The 25,210-nt window shown below is 42.6% G+C and overlaps 1 protein-coding gene across 1 annotated transcript in view; it reads right to left on the reverse strand.

Annotated features, from left to right (window-relative positions):
• The window catches only part of LOC138646122 (uncharacterized), a 437,282-nt gene that overhangs the window by 380,393 nt on the left and 31,679 nt on the right, over positions 1-25,210 (reverse strand). Inside the window, exons 7-8 of the mRNA XM_069735585.1 lie at positions 18,898-19,078; positions 18,671-18,798 (exon numbers count right to left, since the gene is read on the reverse strand). Coding sequence (XP_069591686.1) covers positions 18,671-18,798; positions 18,898-19,078 — 309 coding nt within the window. The remainder of the gene's footprint in view (positions 1-18,670; positions 18,799-18,897; positions 19,079-25,210) is intronic.

Consider the following 25,210-nt stretch of genomic DNA (forward strand, 5'->3'; position numbering starts at 1 on the left):
ACACCAGCATACGCCATAAAGATGGTCTGAGTGCTGTGAAGTTCTTCTTAGGGACATCTACACTCCCACAAGGGATAAGACAATTAGTGTTGGAATTATTGGAATTTGCACTTATGCACAACTTTTTTGTTTTTAAGGGGTCCTTCTACCTGCAGCTCCAGGGAACGGCGATGGGGGCGTCCTTTGCGCCCACCTATGCAAACCTTTTCCTGGGGCTGTGGGAGAGGGACCTCTTCCTGTCAGATCGGGTGGAGTCAATGTGCCGCGTCCTGTCTTGGACGCGGTGCATTGACGACATATTGCTGATCTGGCAGGGTTCTATGGATATGTTGGATATGTTTTTCACAGGCTTGAATAGCAACGACTATAACATCTTTCTCACATACTGTGGAAGTAGGGAGGAGATTGAGTTTCTCGATGTCAAACTGAAGAGAGATACCAATGATGAGATACAAACAAATATTTTTCGCAAAAAAACTGCGACCAATATGTTATTGCATGCCTCCTCCTCACATTCCAACCATATTATACGCTCCCTACCAACTGGCCAGTTTTTACGGTTGCGTAGATTGTGCTCTAATCAACAGGATTTTTTTACACAAGCAGAGGACCTAAAGGTCAGATTGAGAGACAGGGGATATAGTGGGAGGATGATAAAACGTGCGTTCAACAGGGCTAGGCACTCCTCTAGGGATGATCTTCTATATAAAAATTGCAAAGGAGATAGTAAGAATATTGTTCGGTTCGTGACCAACTACCATTCCCAGTTCCCCATGCTCAGAAGAATTTTTGAGAAATCATGGCATATATTGAGAGCTGATCCAGTTCTTGCTAGATTTCTGCCAGAAAAGGCTGCCATCACTGCCAGGAGATCGCGGAATCTCCGTGATATCTTGGTTCGTAGCCATTATGTGGATAACAGACCAAGAACATTTTTAGACACTGTGTCTGTTAGGGGTGGATGTGTCCCCTGTGGGCGGTGTGTGGCGTGCCCTAACATAGAAAGATGCAATACTTTTGCTGACGCGGGCAATACTCGAGTATATAACATTAAAAAAAAGATTACCTGCGTGAGCAAGAATGTTATTTATTACGCGACGTGCCCCTGCACTAAAATATATGTAGGCCTAACAACGAGGCATTTGAAAGTGCGGGTGAGAGAGCACGTGTTGGGCATTGCCGCAGCTGCCACCTGTGAGGACACGTCCACCCTAAAAACAATACCACGCCATTTCAAAGAACATCATGGTTGCGATGGGAGTCTTTTAAAAGTCAGAGGAATTGACATGGTGGAACTGGGTATTCGTAGAGGTGATACTCCAAAAAAACTAGCCCAATTAGAATCCAGATGGATCTGGACATTGGGAACACTATATCCAGTTGGACTAAATGAGAATCTGAGCTATGCCCCATTTCTCTGATTGCTTGTCTGACGTCTTACCAATGGAGGTTTTCAACTTTGATAACAACTTGTTTTTAATTTTCTTTTAATTGCATTTACTAATTTTAATTTTGTTTTCCGGTGTTCTGTGCAGTTTCCCTGGATGTACTTTAATGTGCTGTTCCTTTAAGATCTTATTGATGGATGGACGTTCATTATCTGCTATTTCCTAAATATCTGCGTCTTTCAAGCGGCAAGAAAAGCAGCCCTGATAATATATTTTTATTGTTATGTATCTGCTATGGTCAATAATATATGTTATGTGGTATCATGGGGAAGTTAATATGAGGTCGATGGTGTGATACAATTAGTATAATTTAGGTGGCCCATATGAGTGTATAGGACCATATAGATATAGGTGGCTTGTGTCTTGCTATACTTCTCTGCCTGACGCGCGGTCCCATGGTCTCCGTCGGCTCCCCGGGGCACTCTGTGTCTATACGCGGTACCGCGCATGCACGGTGCTGTGTGACGCCGATGCTCTGTGGCGTCGCGGTGACTATGGTGATGCGCGCGTCACTTCCGGCAGTGACGTCACATCCGGGACAGCGCTGCAGCACAAGGTTTGGTAGCGGCATGATATACAGGGGTATTTAAAGCACGGGACCCGGGGAGGTGAGTGCCCCCTGACGAAGGATGGACCGAAACGCGCGTTGGGGCGAGCACTCACCCCCCTGGTTCCCCACTCTTGCTGTGCACCTTACAATTATGTAAGTATAAGATATTTAATTCCCGGATGAGAGGCCTGTTAGGACGTAATCCCTTATATTTGCGACCGGACCTTATTCCCGGTTGGGGGATACTCCCCTGGGATTCTAATATGACCGTGTGCGTTGCACCGGTATGGATATGACACTATACGTTTTGGGCCGGTGTTAGGAGATATGTGGGTAGTTTATACAGGTTCTCTTGGAGGGATTGTGTGCAGCAGATCACAGTAGTGATAGGCAATAGATATAGGGACACTATTAATCAGATTGATACTCTGGTTAGAGGGTGTAATAGTTACATTCCTTTATGGTGGGGGTGGGGCCCTTGGTGTTTATTGTTTCTAGTTGTAAACTGACACGCACCTGGTTCAAGTCTGTTTCATGTATTTTAATGTGTTAAATAAAGATTTATTATATTTTAATGGACTAGTACATAATTTTTTCCCTATGGGAATTAGGCTTTATGTATATGGATGTGTCCTTGGTATAAGGTCTCCACATGGGGTGGTGGTGTGATTAATTAAATAATTATTATATACATGGGAAATATTTATCATCCCCCCCCTCCCCAAATATGTGGTATTGGTGTTGGTTGGCGATTTTCTACGCCCGTAAAATACAGCCGAGAAATATACGGCAGATAGGAGCTGCCCCATAGAGAAACATTGGTCTGTGTGCAATGCGTTGTTTTTAGGCCTCTCATACGTCCGTATTCCTCTCCATTGTGACCCTGGCCTTAGAAATAAAAACTGCCTAAAATCTGGAGCAGGTTGGACCATACACAACTTCAGCACCCCGGCCACGTTAGGCTCAGCTCTCTTTGGATTTTCCTCCCTGCCTGTGGTATATTTTGTAACACATAAATGGCTTCTCAGTAAATAGAAACTAACCTGGTAATATTTTTTATGATCTGAAATAGCGGTCTACTTAGACGATTCCAAAAACAACTGAGGTTTGGTGTCATGTGCTGCCAACACTTCGCATACGACAAAGCCGTATCCCAGAAGCTGCCAGAAGAGCTAATTAAATGAACCGGCGCTAAACGAGAAATCACAAAGTCTCTCTTCTTCTTCAGAGGCCTACAGGTTAACCACAAATAAGGAGCACTTGACATATCTAGCTAAGACGTTCTCTTTGACTTGAACTGTTCACCCCACACAGTTATCCTGTGTCCGCTTAGTTAACCTAATTCATGGCTGAACATCAAAGTAAGCGAGACTAATATTGAGAAGGTTGCTCTGCTATGGAGCCATACACTGTATATTTTATATTAATCAACAACAAGATCAATGTGGATGATTCATAGGACTAGTATACATCCATGAATGAAATTGGCTCAGTAACCCCCTGAAAAAGCGCTTGCTAAACAGTAAACAGAATGAACACATGCATTGCAATATAAAAATGTCTTGCTGTGCATATGTTCATTCCTTTGATCATCTTTTAAGATAGATAAGTATCTTAAAGTACAAAACTTGCCAATAATTCTGATTTTGGCAAGAAAGTCTCGAGATCTAGATGGAAAAAGGGCCATGACTTAGCAAAACTGCGTAAATGCATTATAAGGGCATTTCTGGGCATATCAAGTGGAGTACAAAGGTCCTAAATGTTGTCTTTGAAATCTTGATAACTGTTATGCACTGTAAATAATACATTATGGCAAATAAAACAAATATCACTACGTAAAATGAAACTGCGGTTTCTGGCCAGCGGGATACTGTAATGTATTAAAGTAGGCATGCAAACGGCCATCTGACGCAGCACCGGGCTAGAGGCATTGGAATATGCATTTCAGTTCATAAATTACATGGGGGAGTGGCATAGTGGAGGTTTGATGAAGAATTTCGTTGTCGCCTCGCACTATGTCCGAATGTCAGGTGGGCCGCAAAGACAAGGAATCTGTGGATGCAGCTAATGTTAGCTCAGAGATCGACACAACGTTCCTTTCCTGGGGAGGGGCCACCCCTTCTAGGAAATTATCGGCAGCGGCGGTCTCCATACTCACGGGTACCTGCTGGTTGTAGAACGAAGGACACTGTCGTTTCTATGCAACCTGTCAGTTCGACATGATTGCTCAATATGTGGGGGTGCACACTCTGCCATACGTTGTTTCCACAGACAGAAACAGGGTGCCAGAATGGGCAGTGCCAGTGCAGCGGAGAACACCGGTGAGAAAGTTGGTTCTCCAGTATTGGTTAGAACAGTACCCCAAGAAGGATGAAACAAAGGTGCTTCTGGAAGGATTTAGGGAAGTTTTTCACATACTGCATCTTTTTTTGCCGGTGGCAACATATGCGTCCAATTTGAAATCAGTTAGAGATCAGATGGGGGTGGCTAAGGACATGTTGATATAAGAGGTGTCAGTGGGCAGGATGGCGGGCCCTTTTAGCCATCCACCATGTGGAAATTTGAGGATATCGCCATTAGTGCTTGTCCCTAAAAAGGAGGTGGGAAAATTCTGTCTGGAAAGGTACATCCTTAGGACAGTTGGTGATATTGCTGGACAGTACGTTCTCAATAAGCTGAATGGTTTCATAAATAATAAGGAATACAGGGATAAAGTGCTGAGGGACCAAGAAAATTATCAGAAGAAGAATGAATTCACGGACGTTCTCATGAATGTGGCCTGTGTGGACCGGAGGATGCAAGCTCTCCTTCAAAGGTCTTTAGATGAAGATATTGCTGGAGACTATGTTCTCATGAAGTTGAATGGGCTTATAAATAATCAAAAATAGAGGGATAAAGTACAGAGGGGCCACGAAAATTATCAGAGGAAGAAGCGTGAATCCATGTAAGTTCTCATGAATGTGGCCTGCGTGGACAGGAGGGTGCAAGCTCTCCTTCAAAGGTACTTTAGATGTTAGGGATATCATCCCATGGGCTAAAGAAAGTATCATCTGCATCTGCCAGAAAACACAATATACAAGCCTGTCTCCTTACCAAAGCCACATATTGGAAAGGAGTACAATGTCAAAAATATGTATGGACTCTAGAGGTACAAGAAATAGGACTTCATAGAGGTGATGTCTAGTCATGCCAGAAAATAATGCTACTTTGTATGCTAGGAGAACGAGACAATCTCAGAGTAGCTGGAAAGTTGGTGTCTGTGGAGAAGGAAAGTGTCCAGGAGAAGAGATGGCAATCATCGTAGAAGACTGAAGGCTTTAGAGGATGGACAAGAAACACATACATAGCTGTTACATAGTCATGCTGTAAGAATACAGTAGAGAGAGGTGAAAAGGAGCAGAAGACTTCTATACTGAACTCTGCCTTGGATCCTGACTGTGAAGGGAAGCACCGTAACCAGTATATATGGAACAGTGGAAGGCAAATAGAACGGTGTAATGAGTAGGACTGGGGTGCTGAGAGCCCACTCTAAATTTCAATGCTCAAGCTAGGTACACCCTTGTGTTGTAGTATTTGTTATGAGGCTCAGTTATAAGTTTCACCCCAGACTTGGCCAGGACCAGGAAATAATATTGAAAGGAATTATATAATGAATGTCTTCTGAAAGAGTAAAAGATACAAGAACTATACAGCTATTTGGAAAACTTATGATTTTAAAATGGTTTTGAAAACAATGGTGTGATACATTACAAGACAGAAAGATGCAGAGAAGCACAGACAGTCTTTACGGATGTTACTAAAAATTCATCTAATTAACTTGTATTTATTTAATTAATTTGTCATCCAGTTAATAGCCTTTTAAAGGGAACCTGTCACCCCCCAAATCAAAGGTGGGCTAAGCCCACCGGCATCAGGGGCTTAACTACAGCATTCTGGATTGCTGTAGATAAGCCCTAGATGTAACCTGAAAGATGAGAAAAAGAGGTTATATTATACTCACCCAGGGGAGGTCCCGGTACGATGGGCGTCGCGGTCCGGTCCGGGGCCTCCCATCTTCTTACGATGACGTCCTCTTCTTGTCTTCACACTGCGGCTCCGGCGCAGGCGTACTTTGTCTGCCCTGTTGAGGGCAGAGCAAAGTACTGCAGTGCACAGGCGCTGGGCCTCTCTGACCTTTCCCGGCACCTGCGCACTGCAGTACTTTGCTCTGCCCTCAACAGGGCAGACAAAGTACGCCTGCGCCGGAGCCACAGCGTGAAGACAAGAAGAGGACGTCATTGTAAGAAGATGGGAGTCCCCGGACCGGGACCGCCCCTGGGTAAGTATAATCTAACCTCTTTTTCTCATCTTTTAGGATACATCGGGGGCTTATCTACAGCATTCTGGCCTCTGATGCTGGTGGGCTTAGCTCACCTTCGATTTTGGGGGGTGACAGGTTCCCTTTAAACTTGAGGTGCCTAAATCCTGAATCACATAGTACCTTTTGGAGCGGGATGTTTTTGTTTGTTTTTTTAAGTGAAATAAAAAATGGATCCAAAAAAGAAAAATAAAACTTCTTACACTATTTTTTATTTGCTTAAAGGGAAGTTGTCACCAAAAATAATTGTACTTACCTATAGCCTTAGTAGTAATCGGATGGAAAATATTGATTTAAACATATGCAGTAATCTAATTAGAAGTGTGGTGAACACTCAGTGCTCACTATGCAGTGCTTCAATCACAACCACCTCTCCATGACTGGCATTCTGCTCTGCACACACTACACACACATTACACACTCACACTATACACACTCACTACACACGCACACTGCAGAGCAGGATGTCAGTCACAGGTGGGTGTGATTACAACGTATAATCTCACTGTCCGCTGAGCGCTGACTGTTCACCAACTCAATGTCGCCTCAACAACTGGAAGTGAGCAGCTGCAGGGAGAATATAACTCCAGGTGAACCTGACAGCAGATACATGCAGGGCATTAAGCGGGGAAGGGGTGTATATACAGGTTCTTCTCACTAAATTAGAATATCATCAAAAAGTTAATTTATTTTGGTTCGTCAATGCAAAAAATGAAACTCATATATTATATAGAGTCACTACAAACAGAGTGATCTATTTCAAGCCAGCTTCTTTAGCAATGACCTTTTGTGGCTTACCCTCCTTGTGGAGTGTGTCAATGACTGCCTTCTGGACATCTGTCAAGTCAGCAGTCTTCCCCATGATTGTGGAGCCGACTGAAACGGACTAAGGGACCTTTTTAAATGCTTAGGAAGCCTTTGCAGGTGTTTTTTTTATTATTCTAATTTGCTGAGATAATGACTTTTGGATTTTCATTGGCTGTAAGCCATAATCATCAGCAATAACAGAAATAAACACTTGAAATAGATCACTCTGCAATGACTATATATTATATGAGATTCCCTTTTTGGATTGAAGAACTGAAATAAATTAACTTTTGGATGATATTCTAATTTTGTGAGAAGCACTTGTACTGTAAATAGATAGTCAGTGGGGTTTCCGCTGCTAAAATCTCCTTTAAAGAACATATTCAAAACCTCCTCCATATTGCACTGTTTCAATAAAGACAGGAATATCTGACAGTAAAGAGTTAAAAGGGTTCTTGGAGGGAACTGGTCATGTCCAATAAGGGTTTATCCTATCAAATTGACAATTGACAGGACAGGCGATAAACATATAATCATTGTGGACCCCAAATTATTTCAATAAAAGGGATCCTGAGCCCCCCATGCACACATGATTTTTTCTTATTTTCTCCTATATAATATACTGTACATAGTAGTTGAGTTACAGCTAAATGTTATAGTAGTTACTACTTTTTATAAAACCAATGCACACTCACCCTTCCAGTGTACCCAAATTGTTAAATATTAATTATTAATTGAATTATTCGTATTCTCAATTCTGTACTGAGCACATTGCTTCTTGCTGACTTTACAGAAGCTATTTCTGTGTAGCTCAGAGTATAAGTCAACACCATATATAAAGGGAACACGTGGTCTGTGGGACGTATAAATAACGTCTCTTAGGAGGGTGTGGGGGCTTGTCAGGTGGGAACTGTCACCTCCGGCCTTCACCATCATTCTCCATAGACATCAGACAAGTCCCACAAGAAAGGAACAGCTGGTAGCCATGATGACTTCAGACTTCACACAGACAGATGGCTTTTACCATTCAGAACTTTGGGAAAGATGAGTAACAAGCGCTGATATTTACAAATAGACAATCTGTTCGTAACTATTTCATCTACTTTTATGTTTTGCTGCAATGTGGATTTTCTGTGAACAAATCAATAAACCACTACATTTTTTATGAGAATATCATGCCATTTTTTCTTTAAGAGTAACGCACCCGGTAAAGTCCTAATTAAATAAATGTGCGAAATAAGCATATTTAACACAAATAGAAGCATTAAATAAGTAGAACTTCATAGAGTCTCTTTAAACGTTTATATAAGATTCATGTTATTACAGTTGCATTAAAAATAACAGTAGTAACTTTTACTGAACGCGTTTCAGAGCCTGAATGTTGCATGTCAATAACTGAAAGGTTCCTTTACACAGATCTGTACTCATTGAAAGAGAAATAGCACTCTTGGAAAACGATATACGTAGCCCACAACTAAGAGCACTCTAGGCTTATTTAAAGACTGATTCAGGACAGTTCGCCAGGGTAAATGATAATGTGTTGAATGTGGCTCATGTACAGAGTAGATAGCAGGTCCAGCCAATAGCTTTTAGGTAACTGGCAGAACATAAAATATATATTTAGATACTTAGATAAAACTGACACTGACTTTTCAGTGATTCCAGTTTTTATTTTCAAGTAACATTAAAGAAATATTCATGGTAATCTATCCAAGGGCAGAAAAAGCATTATCAAGCTCCCATAGAACAAAAAAATATGTAATACTCGGAAACGGTCAACCACAGCAACCAACATGGGATAGAAAGTCCTTGTCATAGTCCTAAACAGTTATTTCCATAGCAGTCAGACCTAGGTGGCATAAATCCTTAAAGGGTTTGTCTGGTCTTAAACTACAAGTCTGCGGTCACTTTGGGGTGAGGTTTCTTTGGTGTCGGGCGGTCATGTCACCGCAGGTTTACGATGTGCATACTCCCGGCCACATTCCGACTAGACTGTTTCCAACCTCGCTCAACACACTTGCATTGCGTGAGACTGCGCACATATCGTATACCTGCCGTCACATGACCGCCCGGCACTGGAGAAACCTCACAACATACAGTGCATGTATGTGAGGATCCACATTGAGTGACTGTAGATTTGAAGTTTAACATTGGACAACCCCTTTAATTTTTGTAAGAGGGTGGCGAACCTATTTTCACAAGCTATTGATTTCCCTTTTTTAATAGCTGCATGAATATATTTCTTGTCGTGTTTAGTTAATAGCTACCTTTTTCCCCCCACCCTAGAGTAGTAGGAAAATCACTTAAATAACCTGTTAAAATTGATAGTTAATGTTTTGATAACTCCATGGCACATATGTCAAATTCTGGGCCGCGGGACAAATCTAGCCCACAGGGTGAGTATATTTGGAACTCAACACCGGGCAGGTCCCCCTAGTATATTTGGCACGTGACACCCACACTTTCATCTATATCGGCATCCTAGATGTCAATACAGTGGAAAACAATGATGGAGGAGGGAGCATCAGCTGACACTCCTTCTCCTATCATTTGCCATGTGCATCTGACGTCTCAGCACAGCGAACGCAATGATGTCATTACATCGCGCCCGCTGTACTGAGATGTGCAGAGGATTTGAAGACACCATTTTGAGACTGGAGCAGAGGGGAAAAAGGCAGAGGTGAATATTTTTTTTTAACTTGGGGCACTTTATACTGTATGGAACACTATGTGGGGCTATTATACGGTATGGAGCACGATGTGAGGCCATTATGCTGTATGTAGAAATATTAAGGGGTGATTATATTGTATGGAGCATTTTTTGTGGCCATTATACTGCACAGAACACATTATACTGTATGGAGAACTTTGTGGGTCCATTATTCTATATGTAGCACATTTTGTGGCCATTATATTGTAATATTGCTATTATACTGTATGGAGCACTTTGGGGGCCCATTATACTGTGTGGAGCTCTATGTGCGGCCCTTTATACTGTATGGAACACTTTTTGTGGCCATTATACTGTATGGAGAACTATGTGTGGCCCATTATACTGTATAGAGGACTATGTGTGGCCCATTAAACTGTATGGAAGACTATATGGGACCATTTATACTGTATGGAGCACTTTTTTGTGGCCATTATTCTGTATGGAGGACTATGTGGGGCCCTTTATACTGTATTGAGCACTTTTTGAGGCCATTATACTGTATGGAGGACTATATGGGACCATTTATACTGTATGGAGCACTTTTTGTGGCCATTATTCTGTATGGAGGACTATATGGAACCATTTATACTGTATGGAGCACTTTTTGTCGCCATTATTCTGTATGGAGGACTATGTGGGGCCCTTTATACTGTATGGAGCACTTTTTTAAGCCATTATACTGTATGGAGGACTATGTGTGGCCCATTATACTGTATGAAGCACTTTTTGTGACCAGTATACTGTATGGAGGGCTGTGTGGGGATTACAGCTGGGGAACCATACTGTGATGGGGCACTATTCTTTGTCGCAGAATTGAGGGAGGGTCATCATCCTGTGCGTGTGGTGGGTAATGTGGAGGAATTTATTGCGGGGGTATCATACTGTGTGTGGGGGTAATTTTGTTTGCATCATACTTTAATATCTGTACTATTCAAGATTTTTAATAAATTGCTATTACATATTTAAATTAGGCCATTGGGCCACATGTTTTTGACTGCTCTTAGATAACATATATTATTCCAATATGTTATTCTAAGATCTATTAATTAAAATGTACTTTATTTGTGACACAACCACTTTAAGTTTGTTTCCATATGAAAAAGTTAATCGTTATATTTAATGATAAGGAAAAACTTTATCAATTGTAGAATCTTTTTAATAGCTATCAAGGTTGTCCGGCGACTTTGTCCAAGCTTTTAATTTTGGTCCCGGGTTTATTTCAGTTTGACATCCCTGCTCCAGGGTAAAATATCTGATGCCAAAAGTATGAGTTTAGCTCTAAACTAAATTCACACTAATTCCAATAGAACATAGTTTTTCCTACAATCTCCTGCTTAATTTCATACATCCATAACTCTGAAGGCCGTTGTTTTTCTTCCATGCTTTACTACATCCCTATTAATAGTTTTTCTGCAGCTTTCAAGCACCAAGACTAATCTCCGAGAGCGCAGGACAAGGCTCTAAGAATTAGGCATCAGTGAAGCAAATTAGCAAATGTCACAGACATGATATCTCCAAGACAACAAAAGGAGGTTGGAAAGAATCCCGCGTTCTAATGAGAGTGGTCTGAGGTCCCGGCTGGGTGGGAGATGTCCGCCGTCTAGCGCGATTAGCTTTTGTGTCATGGCTAGGGGCGCCGTTGAAGCATGGAGAACTTGGCACCGGCTGGTGGTATGAAGGTCTTTATGCAGTAGAAACTAAAAGAATGAGTTCGTTTTGGTATCTGGTAACTTTCTTATCTGATCTGAAGCCATGTTTTTGTTTCAGGAATCTTTCCAGTCGACAAAGAAAAATATCCCACCCAGAAATGTTTTCAATTATTCAGAGAGTTTGACCATGAATGTGACCGCTTTCACACATCTAAAGAGGACCCATCAGATGTCCCGATAAGTCTCCGATATATCATTGGTGCAACCTGTGCACAGGGGCCAACAGTTATGGAGGCCCGTTTCTACCTCCAAAGCAGGTGCAATGTTGCATTTTTAGGAGCTCTCGGGCTCCAAAGAACCTGTATATTGTTCTTGCACAGGGGCCTTTTTCTGTCTGTATCTGCCAGTGCACCGGATTGTGCGGTTCCTCTGTTATTCCTACTGGAAACTTAGAAACAAATTGGCAACTGGGTGTTACCTTTCTCCGTGTCAAAGGGGAGTGTGCCTACGTAGTCTGGCACTAACACCGACTGGACAGTCTCAGACCGTGTAGGGCAGGGGTGTCAAACTGCATTCCTCAAGGGCTGCAAACAGGTCATGTTTTCAGGATTTCCTTGTACGGCACAGGTGATAATTTAATCACCTACACAAATAATGAGTTGGTGATTAAATTATCACCTGTGCAGTACAAGGAAATCCCGAAAAAATGACCTGTTTGCAGCCCTCGAGGAATGCAGTTTGACACCCCTGGTGTAGGGTCGCTCCCCCAACTGATCAAACTCGGTTGTAAATGATAGAGGCTGTCCTCTACTTTAACATTGATTGAAGATAGCTCACCAGTGTCTGATCGGTGGGGGTGCGCCGCCTGCTGGTCGGCTGTTCTCGGTGTCAGCTTGAACTGCACAGAACATGCTCTGTTGACTGTATAGTGGCAGTGGCCGGATCCTGCACATCCACCCCCAATTCAGATCAATATGGGTGTATGTGCAGTGCTCGGCCGCGGTCACTATTCCATAGCTGTCCTGGGCAGTTCTGACCACCGCCGACACCGGAAACAGCTGATCAGTGGGGTACCGGACGTTGCACCTCCCTGACCGGACATTGATGACATACCCTACGATGTACTTGCTATTAAAAATTATTTTCGTCCTCAAGCATAGAGGGATCTTAATTATATAGTTTACTACTTATTGCCCGGTTACCAACCACTGCACCAGTTTTGTTGCGGCCTCCTGGGCACAGACTGCGCTGCTTGCAATCTCTTTCCTATAGAAGCTCTGAAGCCGTTACAATCACTGAATGAGCTTAAATGAAATCCGTCAGCAGGTTTTTGCTATGTAAACTGACGGCACTATGATGTAGGTACAGAGACCCTGATTCCAGCGATGCGTCACTTAGATAACTGGGTGCATCAGTTATGATAGAATCACAGTTTCCTCTGCTGCAGATTTAGCAGAGCTCAGTTGCATAATCCACCCCCAAGCTTCTGTGTACCTTGTATAGTGACAGTGAGCTGCTAATCAGTGCTGGAGGTGTCCTTGGACTAGTAGGCATGAGGCCAGTTGTCCTGTAATAATAATCTCCTGCTGATAAAACACTGATTGTATTGAAACAGCAAAACACAGCCTAGTAAGTGACACATCCCTGTAATCAGAGTCTCTGATCCTACATTATGGTGCTCTCGGATTACACAGCAAAGCCCGGTGACAGATTCCCTTTAAGTGCCCGTTTACTTTACTTCTTTGATGCTCCAGATGCAAAGCTGCCTCTGCTTGTAACATGTGAGAGCGCACAGCATCTTGCATCATCTGAAAGTGGCGACACAATGCCATTGCCTCGATCTATCAATCAAGTAGGAGCACAGTACAATTGGTGAGCAGGCAGCTAATGACCTTGAGAAAACCCCTTTAAATCTGAAATTTACTTTAAATACCATGCCTATTAACCAAAAGGACGACGAGCGGATGTGTATGACAGTCTGAAATGATTAAACACAGTAAGTCACTATGCAGCGAGGGACGTCACATAGACCCAAATTTCCATGGTGCCCAAAACTGTAGCCCAATATATTTCTGAGACATTGTCATCCTTCTGTGCAACAGACAAAATAATCCCCATATTACTGATGGGGAACAATGAAACACGTGCACAGAAGATGGGAGCAAATCTCCAAAATGCAAATCATCACATCAGGAAAATCAAATTTACCCTCCCCCAATCTACAACTGAATCAGTCAGTTATAGGGTTAATTTGCAGGTGAATAGTGTTTAAGAGGAAATTATCGCCAAGTTTTTGCCACCTAATCTGAGAGCAACATGAAGTTCAGACCAATATACTGATTCCAGTTGTGTGTTGCTTACAGGGCTGGTTGCTTTAGTTTTGATAAAATCACTGTTTTATCAGCAGTAGATTATCACTAGAGGACTAGTAAAGCTGTTGTGATGTAGGCCCCCATATTCAATGGCTCTTTATAACCTCGCCTCCACCAGCTTTCTGCCTATGCAGAGTGTACACAGAAAGCTGCCAATCAGTGGTAGGGGCGGGGTTATGCAGAGCTCAGCATTGAGAACACTGGGAGATAAAAGAGTGATTTCATCAAAACTACAGAAAGCAGCCCAGTAAGTGATATATTGCTGAAATCAGGGTCTGTGTCCTTACAGCATGCTGCTCTCAGATAACAGAGCAAAACTATGGTGACGGATTCACTGTTATTCACCTTTCAATCATGCCATGCCTGCCTGCAATATGGAGCAGCAGCTGCAGGAAGAAAATGTATCACTCTACAGCACATTGATGACTGCCAGCTCTGCACACACACACCGCTTGCACACACATACTGCACACACATGCTGCACAAACACTGCACACGCATGCTGCACACAGATACTGAACACACATGCTGCACACACATGCTGCACACACATACTGCACACACACTGCACACACATACTGCACACACACACTACACACACATACTGCACACACATGCTGCACACACACTGCACACACATGCTGCACACACACACTGCACACACATACTAAACACAGATACTGCACACACACTGCACACACATACTGCACACACATGCTGCACACACATGCTGCAAACAGATATTGCACACACACTGCACACACATACTGCACACACACACTACATACACATACTGCACACACATGCTGCACACACACACTGCACACACATACTAAACACAGATACTGCACACACACTGCACACACATACTGCACACACATGCTGCACACAGATACTGCACACACATACTGCACACACATGCTGCACACACACTGCACACACATACTGCACACAGATACTGCACACCCACACTGCACACACATACTGCACACAGATACTGCACAAACACTGCACACACATACTGCACACACATGCTGCACACAGATACTGCACACACACTGCACACACATACTGCACACACACTGCACACACAGATACTGCACATACATGCTGCACACAGATACTGCACACACACTGCACACACATACTGCACACACATACTGCACACATTTATTGCACACACATGCAGCACACAGATACTGCACACACACTGCGCAGATACTGCACACACAGACTGCACACAGATGCTGCACACATATACTGCACACAGACTGCACACAGATGCTGCACACATATACTGCACACAGATACTGCACACACACACTGCACACACATGCTGCACAGATACTGCACACACAGACTGCACACAGATGCTGCAGACATATACTGCACACACATACTGCACACAGATACTGCACACACTGCACACACATACTGCACACACATGCTGCACACAGATACTGCACACACATACTGCACACACATGCTGCACACACACTGCACACACATACTGCACACACATGCTGCACACATTTATTGCACATACATACTGCACACACATGCTGCACACGTTTATTGCACACACATGCTGCACACAGATACTGCACACACACACTGCACACACATACTGCACACACATGCTGCACACATTTATTGCACACACATACTGCACACACTACACACACATGCTGCACACACACATACTGCACACACACTGCACACACACACTGCACACACACTACACACACGCTACACACACACACTGCACACAGATACTGCACACACACGCTGCACAAACTACACATACATGCTGCTCACACACTGCACACATTTATTGCACGCACACACTGCACACACACGCTGCAGAATCGGCTGTCAATGTGACAAGCATGGTTATAGCACCATGGTGAGCAGTGACTGTAATCTCCTATAGGGGAAGATACAGGTTTTGTTTTCTCTCTGTAACTGCTGCTTCAGTTAGGCAGCCCAACATGGCTTTAACACTTTATCTGCAGATTAACAATATATCTACAAGGAAATAGCTTTTCTGGATGAGGCAGGCACCATCTAATAAAATAATAAGATTCTGCAGCAGGGAAGACCACTGGAAGACATCTCCATTTTTTAAACGAGATTAATCCTGTTTACACCAGTTTCTTTTTTACGGCAGATGAATTCCTTGCTCTATTACAGCGTTACATACTTTTCTACATATTTCTCATCCTGTCATCACCCCACTTACTGTGACCGCTGCCATACATACATACATTGCTAGCCATCATTGTGGAAATGCTCAAGCATGTAGAAGGCTAATAGAGCCTATGAATGAGAGCACTATGTGTCACACAGTCCTGTGGTCAGGACATTCTCATTCAGAAGAACATCAATAACTGCAGGCTCTACCAACCACTGCCACTGCCCACTTTCTCACAGTGCCTTCCAGTTACCTAGCTGCTCTTCAGCGTCAGTCCGAGACTGTTAAAGGAATTTGGTTAATTTAAAGAAAATTCTAAACCCACAAATGCAGAAAGAAATTTGTACTGACTAATCCAAACGTGAGATTCCTCAGCCTTCCAATCAACATTATTACAATATGTATCTGCAGGCATTATACATACTAAACCTCAGTAACTTATGTCTACCCCTTTAGCAAACCTGGTCTCTCCAACAACTTCTCAATAAAGTAACATCACCTTTCACTATAAATTATATTACTTAGGTTTCCCCTAAATTGAAAGTGATCCCCTATTCATGAGATAGAAACTAACTATTCTGGGTCCTCAGCAATCCTGAGAACGTGGCTCCACGAAGTCTTGGCTTGAATGGAGTAGATGCTTATGGTTGACCAATGCTTCATTCATTGTCAATGGGACTGTACTCGGCCTCCTCCGTCACTATTGATGATGACGTTCCAGAGCCCCATTCTCAAGATCACTGAGGGTCCACCAGATATCTTGATATTAACTTTTGATTCCTTGTTCTGGTGTGACATCATGTGTACGTTACGCCGCAATGATGACGTCCAGCTCATCAAAAAAAAAAAGGTGAGAATCCCGGGTGGTAAGGAGATTCACAGTTCACCTATCCTGTGGTCACAGATTACTAACCTGGCCGGTGGACCACGAGGACTGGAAATCAATTCTCCCATTTCTGCTCTGTATAAGTGGCAGAGAAAGGTTGAACTTGACGAACTTAGGTCTTTTTTTCAATCTTAAGTAACTATGTATTCTCAAGTGTATGGGAAAAATGGCCGAGATATATGTCGGCCAAACCATTGTTCAGCCGACAGCCATCTAAGCTGTATGGGGAGCTTGAAGAGGTTGGCCACTACTTCTTTTATTGATGGCCTATCCTTAGATTGGGGTATGACCATTTAAAATGTAAGGGGGTCTTTATAGGGGTTGGCCACTACTTTTTTATTGATTACACAGGTCAACAAAAAAAAATTTTTTTTCTGGTGTCCAAAATATTTTAATGAATTTGGGGTATTTTTGGGGTGCTGATTCTGAATATGCTATCAGTTTTGCCAGATTGGCTCAAGTTTTTGAGATTTTTGGTATCTTATTTATAGCACTTGTTGGTAAATGCGACGCATCATCTCATTAATTTCTTTGGATTAGTACTTGAACTGAGCAGTTCTCAATATAGTTTTGTGTTAATTAGTGTTCTAAAAGTTTGTTCATAGCTTGATTTTTGCACTAACTTTATGTTGTTGTCTGTTTTCCAGTGAAAAGCATGAACTCATCAAGAAGAAGTTGTCTTAACGATCCAGACTCATTCTGTTACATTTGTGGTGAATACACACTGCCAATACACACTTCATCATCATCAGGTGGGGGAAGGTCAGGTAACATGGTAACCACAGGTACAGGCACATCTTCACAATGAGGGACAGGCCTTCTTGCAGATTCCATGTTAGGTTACTCCCATTTTCGTTTCTTATGCTTATTGAATCCTTGCACTTGCACTGCACAGAAATAACAGTCATCATGATGATTTTTTTACTCTCTCCACACCATTGGAACACCAAATTTGAAGCTTTTTCTTTGTCCTTTGCTCCATTTTCGTAATAATTCGATACATGCTTTGCACACTATGTGTGGTGCCCAAAACTTGTCTTGGTCCCCAAGCATAACCCCAAAATAGGCAAAATACAATTTTTTTTACGAAGTCTGTTATGTTTCTTCTATGTTTTGGCAGTGTGTATTCACCACAAATGTAACAGAATGAGTCTGGATCGTTAAGACAACTTCTTCTTGATGAGTTCATGCTTTTCACTGGAAAACAGACAACAACATAAAGTTAGTGCAAAAATCAAGCTATGAACAAACTTTTAGAACACTAATTAACACAAAACTATATTGAGAACTGCTCAGTTCAAGTACTAATCCAAAGAAATTAATGAGATGATGCGTCGCATTTACCAACAAGTGCTATAAATAAGATACCAAAAAATCTCAAAAACTTGAGCCAATCTGGCAAAACTGATGACATATTCAGAATCAGCACCCCAAAGTTACCCTAAATTCGATGAAATATCTTTGGCACCAAAAATGCTGTTGACCAGTGTTATCTATCTTTAGGCTAGGCCATCAATATCTGATCTGTGGCGGTGCAACACCCGGCAACCTTCCGGCCACCACTAACAGCTAATTGGCAGAGGTGCCAGGTGTTGTATCACCACCGATCAGGTATTGAGGCGGTTGCCAACTTCTTTAAGTCTTTAGCCTGGTCATATTCAGACTTATTCAAATATATTGCATTACTACAATACCTCATAGTTCAAATGTGAAGACTGGCACAGGTTTCTCACAGTCTCAGCCGCATCTTCTCCGCCTGATTTGGCGTGGCCTGTTTCCTTTTCATACATCAGATTGGTTACATAAACCCTTCCAAGCGTCTCTAATCACAAACCATAGACATGAAAATTAACATCAATGACTTGTAATAGGTAGGTAACAGAGAGATTGACAGGTAAAACGTGTTTTCGTTTTTTCTAACCTTTATTAGATATTGTATCCACGTCTGTTTTTTGCAGCTTGAGAACAGCTTTAGTGTTTGTTTTAGCACCGTTTCCTTTTCGAGAAAATAGTGTGACGAAATGAGATTCATTGCAAGTGGCTTCTGCTAATACGCCGCCTTTAAAAATCTGCACACATTCCAGGTAAGAGTCAAGAATTTGCTGTATGAAAAAAAAACAAAAAAACTTCAATTGGTGCAGTGCTTTTTGAACTCCAAAAAATTAAAATTAGTTGCTCCTGTCTCAGTAACATGTGAAGCTACTGTAGCATTTAATGCTTCTTCCAACTAATGACAAAATATAAAGTTTTATGGCATCACAATAGTCAGTGGAAATTTCACTTTCTAAGAATGCTGATTTTAACTACCCCTGGATAATTCCTGGAAAGAAAATATGTTATCGCAAAAGAAGGGTTAACTAAGACTAGATAACAGCAAGCTGTTAAAGTGTTCCAAGAATATCTCCGTAAATCTAGCAAAATTACATACCCAGCAATAAGTATGGGAGCAACTAGTCAAAACAAAGTGAAATCATTTATCAAAATGGTTTAAGAGCATTTCCTGTGTACAGTGACATCAAGGAGACTAAACCTTTTATAAATATTTGGTTGCAAGGATGATTCAACTTTGGATAATCTCGTTATTATAATTTTGCCTTGCTGATCAAAGCACATCCTGCCATTAGGAACCACAGCTGTAATCTGGCAGCAAGTGTTAAATTCCTCTGCATGGACAACCACAGGGGAAGAAGGAAAAGATATCCATCAGTAGACTTGTGCAGATGAGGGTGTTTTTCTCTAGGCGAAGACTCGGGTTTGTATACATTTCCTAAATCATGAGGCAAGGTTCAGTACAGCCTTTATATGCCGTATTGGCTGGTAGAGTTCCATTGGTGGCACTTAGAAAGCCAGTTTTTTGCTTCTTTAGCCACAGCTAACGTACATAGGATCTGTGTGTGTCAGGGCTCCAATTTTTCCATGTGTGAGAAAAACAGACCTATTTTTTTGAATCACACTTTGATTAGAGTTTGGTCTGAGCGCCATCAGATTTTCTCATACGTGGAGAAAAAAAAATAGTTTCCCCTCCTTCTCCATTCTGAAAGTCCGTGAAAATTAAACCATACGAGTGCGGTTCAATTTTTTTAACAGACCCATAGTCTTGCATTGCCATTTTTGATCTGATCAAAATTGGACATGTCTCTACGATTTTCCGGTCTGTGAAAAATCACGGACTTGTGAATGGCCCTATAGACTATCACACGTTCAAGTACATGAAAATGGTACTGGTGAATGAACCCTTGCGGCTAAAGTCTGCTCACTGTTCTGATATTTTTATCAGCACCTCGTGTCCATCATCGCGTCATACACATGGCACCAGTAATAGGCCCTTCTTACTGTCATCTCCTCTTCCTGAAGGCTGAGTCCAAGAATGATAACACAAGGGAGAAAACGGTTTTCCAGCTCTTACTCTACATGATAGAAGGTGGCTGGATTTTATGGGGTTACACAGTGTACTGCACACCATTCAAACCCCCTCTCCGTGCAGTTCTAGAGTAGGTCCTACATCATGAACATCTCATCACTCACTCCAGGGCTCTGTCTTTCATTACTTGAACCTACACACTATGGCCGGCAGCTACTTGGTCTAACCGCACAAACTCCTCCTCGATCACACACTCTATGAATATGAAACCCCTAAATGATAAATGTCTATAAACAACCAAAAAACCTCACAAACAGTCCCAATGCTCTATGTTGTTGCCACTTGCTCCATGTTCTCCATCACTTCAGAAGTCTCTTATATCAGCTGAACTGAAGGTCACCACAATCACTCCATTGATAGAAGGCCTTTCTGAAGCTTTGAGCCTGCTTCTCCATTCTTTTCACCACAAGGAACATTTACCTCTAATGTGGTCTCAGCCACAGACTGATTCACTTCCTGCTTACAACCCTTTTGTATGACCTATGTTGCTACAGACTTCTAGTGGCAGCCATTAACCTTGTAGACACCAAGGTCTCTTATCTTTTCTCCTGCAGAGCAATGATTGTATGGTTGATAATTGAGTAGTGAAACCAATGAAGAAGCTGCAATCCTTAGCTATCTATGCAACTATTGTGGGAGTCACCATAGTCAGATCCCCAAACAGTGTTGACATGTTCTAACAATACTCTAACAGTTGACAAGGGGTCAAACTAATGTTAAAAGGTTGAGTTTTCCAAATGGCATAAGTTCACTAAAGTACCGCTTATCCTCTATCTTTACTCTCAAAATATGCGATTGTTTTTAAAATTATTTTCGATTCAGAAAAAAATATGTGTCAGTGGCAAGCAAGTCCACAGGACAAAACATTGACTGCTGTGCTGCAGTGGCGTATCTAGGGGGGGGCAGCCGGGGCATGAGCCCCGGACGCAGCTGGCAGGGGGGCGCAGTCAGGCCACCTAATGCGGCAGTCCACAGTGTCTTCCCTGGCAGCTGCATTCTGCCACCCCCTGGACAGGGAGTCAGCTGTTTTCTGTGCCGACTGTCAAGCTGACAGCCGGCACAGAGAAGCTGCAGCGCGCCAGCTCCCAGTATTCATTTGTACTCATATCTTACAGACACGAGTACAACTGAAGATCTGACTGCAGGGTAGCGTCTAGATTAGAGTTGATTTCTTGAGGGGGAGGAGTGATTCCTTGGAATCATGATGTCACCAGAAGGGGCGGGGCCTCCTTCATGGCAATGGAGAGACGATTGCAGGAAGCTGCTGGTGGAGAAGAGAAGTGGAAAATGAGGAGCCGTGTGAGGAGAGGACCGAGAGGCTGCAGCATGGAGCCGAGTGAGGAGAGGACTGAAGGGCTGCACCATGGAGCCTTGCACAAGGGAATGAGGATGCAGGACTCGGTGTGAGGCTCTCAGGATGTAATTTGGAAAGGGGATGATGTTACTTGAGTGGGGCTGCATAGGGAAGATGATGGTGAGGGGCTGTGTGGGGAATGGGGAGACGATGAGATGCTGTGTGGGAAATGGGGGGCTGATGAGATGCCAAGTGGGGAATGTGGGGATTATGAGACGCTGTGTGGGGAATAGGGGATGATGAGATGCTGTGTGGTGAATGGGGGGCTGATGAGACGCTGTGTGGGGAATGGGGGGATGATGAAACGCTGTGTGGGGAATAGCGGGATGATGAGACGCTGTGTGGGGAATGGGGGATGATGAGATGCTGTGTGGGGAATGGCGGGATGATGAGACGCTGTGTGGGGAATGGGGGGATGATGAGACGCTATGGAGAACGGGGGGATGATGAGACGCTGTGTGGAGAATGGGGGGATGATGAGGAGCGGTGTAGGGAATGGGGGGATTTATTGTGTGGGGAGATTTGGAGAGGATATGGGGGATTTAAGGATACAAAATGAAGAGCAAAGGGGGAGATGCGGGGCATATATGAGGAAACAGTACAGGGGAACGGGTTGGCATGTATGAGGAAACAGTACGGTGGAATGAGGGCATGTATGAGGAAACGTGTATGAGGGTGATGGGATGTGTGCAGACACAGTATGGGGAGTCAGGTGAGCAGGCAGTATAGAAAGTGAGGCCGTAAATATATGAGGAGACAGTATGTGAACAGGAGGGATGTGAGATGAGACAGTATGAGGAGGGAGGGGAATAGTGTGAGGAGACAGTATGGGGGGAGAAAAGTTAGTGGGCACAGAATACAGGAAAGATATATAGGTACCATGTTAGCCAGTAGATAGAAAAATATTTAGAATTGAGAGTCCTCAGTGGTTGATACCTTTGGGCACAGAATAGAAATTGAGTAGTGGGGGCGTAGCATGGGGGACAGTGTAAGGGCACAGTCAGTAGGGGACAGAATACCAAGGAGGGAGAGTGTGATGAGAGAGTACAGTATAAATACTGAGCCCTATAGTGGGACACAGTATGAGAGGACAGTGTGAAGAGGGGGTGGTATGGAAAGGAGAGGTCAGTGTGAAGAGCATGTACCATAAGAAGGACAGTGTGGGGGTCATATTTTGTGCAGACAATATAGTGAGGGGCAATTTTTTATTCAGGAGCATTTTAATGACACTTGTATCTTTAAGGGCATCATGTGGAGATTTGCTGCAGAAGAGCGGAGAAGATGGAAGTCTGCAGAGACGGCTGTGGCTGAGAAAACTCATCATGGGGTCTGGACAAGATGAAGAAGAGAAGGAAAACGACTCCAGAGACAACGTCATCTATAAGGTACCTGGATGTAAATGTTATTTGTGATACTAACTAATTCTCATGTTTTTATTTATGTTAGGAGCATTAACCCCTTAATGACCGCCAATACGTCTTTTAACTGACCTGAGATATAAGAGAATAGCCTCCCCATACAGATGACAATTCAGCATCTGTCGGTTGTACACTATAGCTGACAACTTGCTGTACCAGCCACGATCAGTATTTGCACCATCTAAATCTGTTTAACCCCTTAGATGCTGCTGTCAATAGTGACTACATCATTATAAATGGTTAACAGAGTGTGGGGGCTTCTTCTTTGTCACAATTGGTGCCCTCAGATCATGATTTTATGGTCCTGATGTTTGCCATGGCCATTCATGACCAAATAGCGGCCTTAGAGTCTGACGGCTGTAGTAATCTGTTTAGAAGTTAGCAACACTTAGGTGGTAAAAATACACATTTTCATTTCTGTCATACCACTTTGCATTAATTCCTGTAAAGCACCTGAAGGGTTAATAAACTACCTGACAGCAGTTTTCAATATGTTTAGGGGTGCTGTTTTTAAAATGGTATCACGTTTGTGGGTTTCCCAATATATGGGACCCCTAAAGTCACTTCAAACATGGATAAGTCCCTAAAAAAATAAATTTTGTAAAGTTCTTTGAAAAAATGAAAAATTGCTGCTACATTTTTAAACCTCCTAAAATGCTAACAAAATAAAATAACATTTTACAAATGGTGCTGATGTAAAGCAGACATGTGGGAAATGTTATTTATTAATGGTTTGCTGTTGTATGACTATCTGGATTAAAGGGATAATCATTCAAATTTAGAAAATTGCTAATTTTTTAACATTTTTCTCAAATTTTTGATATTTTTTATAAATAAACACAAAAAATATTGAACAAAATTTACCATTATCATAAAGTATAATGTGTCACGAAAAAACAATCTCAAAATCACTGGGATTTGTTGAAGCGTTGCAGAGTTATTACCACATAAAGTGACACTGGTCAGATTTCAAAAATTTGGCTCGTCACTAAGGGGTTAAAGGGAATGTCCAGGTTTGTAATGAGTCTGCAGTCATTCTTCGTGACTGCAGACTTCTGAATTCTCACAGTGCGCCCTGCACGCTGTCAGGATTCTCTCGTGCCGGCGATTTGCATACATGCGGTGACGTGCTGACTAGATATGTGTGGCCTCACTCAATGAAAATTAACTGAGCGAGGCCGGGCACGTCTAGTCGGAATGTGGTCAGAAGTATACAAATCACATACTTGTGCTGACATGACTGTCCACCGGCAAGGGAGAATCCTAAAAGTGTGCAGTGCATTAGTTGTGAGAATTCAGTAGCCTACGATGTCAGGATTCAGCTCTGCATGTTCCAGCAGTCGTCACATGGACACGTCACTCATATGTGATTTTCATACTTGTGGTCCTGTGACAACGAGCTTCTCTTCTGCTTCTCACTTTTTCACTGAACATTGAGAGCATTAGGGAGAGGAGCTCGTGGGTACATGACAAAGTGTGAAAATCGCATATGTCCTGGGGGGGGTGCCAAAATGAATTCTTGCCCCGGGCGCCAGAAACCCTAGATACACCTCTGGCTGTGCTAAAGGAGCACATCTATTGGTACAGCACTTTCGGCAACACCTCTGGCTGGATTACTAAGGACTTGTTCACACACTGCATTTTATTTCCACACATTTATACTGCAGGAAAATACACTGTTTTACAATACCAGCAACGTGAATGAGATTTCGGATATCTCATGCACATGCTGCTTATTTTTGCCTTGCAAATTTCAACCATAAAAGCGCTTATTTTTTTGTTGACATCTGCAGCATGTCCCTTCTTTCAGCTTTTTTTGTGGTGTTTTTCACCTATTCAAATGAATAGTAAAAAAATAAGTCAAAAACACATGTGTTTTACACAGCGTTGTTCCTGCCAACACTCTGCTGCAAATACTCAACATGTGCACATAGCCTTAGCGAATACTGGGTTAAAAAAAGGAGTCTGACCCCAGACAGACCCCTTTAAATGATAACATTTAATAGAAGTACTTTCTAAATCACATTTACCAGTGTGAGAC

Source organism: Ranitomeya imitator, chromosome 7, assembly GCF_032444005.1.
Source record: "Ranitomeya imitator isolate aRanImi1 chromosome 7, aRanImi1.pri, whole genome shotgun sequence".
NCBI lineage: Eukaryota > Metazoa > Chordata > Amphibia > Anura > Dendrobatidae > Ranitomeya > Ranitomeya imitator.